A 2,500-nucleotide genomic window follows, 5' to 3' on the forward strand; every position below is an offset into this window, starting at 1 on the left:
AGAGCATGTATATGGAGAACACACAGCCTTACTCTGCCAGGGGCCAACTCCAAAATCCTTTTGGGAACACAAGCTCACCTAATAAAGACACAACACTAATGAATAAACTTATTAACCCGAAACCTGTCGTTGGAGGTAGCTACTTAGCCCTACTTGATGCCCGCTGAGGATAACCACCGCTTGCATTAACTAACATTACCAAATATTCTGCTCTGTATTTTAAGGTGATTTTTTCCTGTGTGAATACCTCTAAAAACTGCAATCAATATATTGTGTTTTATATGTTATCACGTATGGACTCATGACTCGAAATGTACATACAATTCCCGTTTTCTGCGTTAGTGATATGTTATGTGTAGTGGCAACCTGTAGAAATGTAGCTAAAGTAGTTTTTGTGTAGTTTTTATAGTAGATTGTATTTTGCATATGTAGTCTGTTTGTCTGCAAGTGCTTAGTGCATCTAGTAACTTAGTCATATACATATATATAAATATATATATATATATATATATATATATATATATATATATATATATATATATATATATATATATATGCGTATGTATGTATGTATATGTATATGTATATGTATATGTATATATATATATATATATATATATATATATATATATATATATATATATATATATATATATAATCACTGTGCTGTAATAGATATATTTAAGTGGATAAGTTAAATTACAAAATTGATGAATACTTTATGAATCGCAGCTCATCTCTGAATGAATGGAGATTCAGATACTCAATAACTATATCAAATTACACTCGTAATTGTATTTGCAAAGAAGCTGCTGTAACTGAATATATTTCACAGAAAGATATCAAAACCACAACACACAATGTAAAAATACCTTAGAATCTTCTTACTTCGGGCATTCAGCATTGATAACAGACTGCACAGTATGATAGTGTATTATGAACTGAAAGAGATAGCTGCACACATGAGAGCTTCTATGATGACAGTAGTATGGTGACGGGCACGGTAGCGAAGATGAGCGGGACCTGTACAGTGCGTAGTTAGTCGTCGTCGTGACGGAGAGCGACAGCGCCCAAGGGTCGCAGACATGACATCCTCAGTGTAACTGTGACGGTGCCACTCGAGACGAACTGTTTCCGTTCGCGAATGCAGGCATCGCTGCTGAAAGATGCAACAGAATGTAGAGCACTTAAACTGCACGCTTTGAGCTTTAAATTCCCATAAATGATAATAGTGTTTTGTGTATATACTTACAAAGAATGCTTTGCACGACGTAAACAATAGTAGTAAATGGTGAAGCCATTGGTGGAGCTCGCATCAGTCGCCTTTCGCCTGTAGATAGCTACTAACACGCCCACTAACTCTGACTTACAGGTCCCGTGAAATGTAATAGAGTCATGAGTCCGTACGTGCGTTGTGTAGTGACGCTCTGAGCTGATACTTGCCCTGGTTCACGCAGGACTCAGCACACGCCAAAGAAGTATGTTCGACGCAACGACGACGGCACCGCCTCCTCCTACGACTCCTCCTCCTCCGACGGCCATGGGCTCAACAAGTATTACAAGAGGGCGTGGGAGAACCTGAGGGAGGGCGGCAGCGGCAGCGGAGACCTTGAGAAATCGAGCCACCCGCGCCTCGCCCGCACGGAGACCCTGGACCAGCCCGACTTCCGCTCCACGCGCTCCCTGGGCCACGAGGGCCTCCGCGACGGCTCCGAAATGACCGTCAACGACGTGGCCGCCATGTACACCCGCCCCGAGAAGCGCCGCCACCACCACCACCACCACGGCCACCGCCACAAGGGAGGGCGAGACGGGGACCACCACGACCGCGCCGACCGCCACGACCATGACCACCACGACCGCACTGACCGCCACGACCGCCATGACCGTCATGAACGCCACGACCGCGACTGGCGCGACCGCGACCGCAGGAAGTATTAAGGGTATTCCGAGACTCACCAAATGAACACAACCAAAGTGTGACGGCAGGAGAGACAGAAACGCGCAAGTGCGCCTCAACGTCGGTAGTCTGTAAGAGCAAGTCAGGAACCGCTTCACATATCTTTGCTATTTATCGCCCATTACATATCATAAGGATATCTGAAGGGGACGAAGGGGACCGAAGTTCCAAGAAGAATTTGCTTCACGCTGCGCACGTGTCCACAGTGGTGCTACAAAACCCGTAGTGTCTGAGCCAATCCGAGACAGGCTCCAGACCCTGAGCTGACCTGGCTGCCCGTTTCTCCTGACGATCGTGTTTATGAACTTATTTATTGATGCAAGCAAAGTTGTTCTGGACTCATGGACAATACAACGAGCAAGAAGCTGTCGATTAGTTGTGAGTCGATTGTGTCTGAAACATTTCCATCTCTCGGTGATGAAAAGCAACTTGATTTCAGAAATTATTTTCCGCATACTATTTAACGTCACCCGTTTGCCCTGCTTCACTGTTGACAATGCTAGAACAGTACAAGGACCTCAGCTATAAAATTTGTTATCG

General features: G+C 44.5%; 1 protein-coding gene across 3 annotated transcripts in view; it reads left to right on the forward strand.

Annotated features, from left to right (window-relative positions):
- LOC113821686 (uncharacterized) overlaps positions 1-2,500 on the forward strand; it is a 66,596-nt gene that overhangs the window by 63,064 nt on the left and 1,032 nt on the right. For 2 of the 3 annotated variants that reach the window (XM_070113904.1, XM_070113905.1), the window contains one exon: positions 1,458-2,500. This exon is cut by the window's right edge and continues 1,032 nt beyond it. In XM_070113904.1, coding sequence (XP_069970005.1) covers positions 1,458-1,941 — 484 coding nt within the window. In that variant the 3' untranslated portion in view covers positions 1,942-2,500. Of the gene's footprint in view, positions 1-1,372 lie in introns of all 3 variants that reach the window. The other variant, XM_027374202.2, reaches the window with a different exon arrangement.

This window comes from Penaeus vannamei, chromosome 35 (assembly GCF_042767895.1).
Source record: "Penaeus vannamei isolate JL-2024 chromosome 35, ASM4276789v1, whole genome shotgun sequence".
NCBI lineage: Eukaryota > Metazoa > Arthropoda > Malacostraca > Decapoda > Penaeidae > Penaeus > Penaeus vannamei.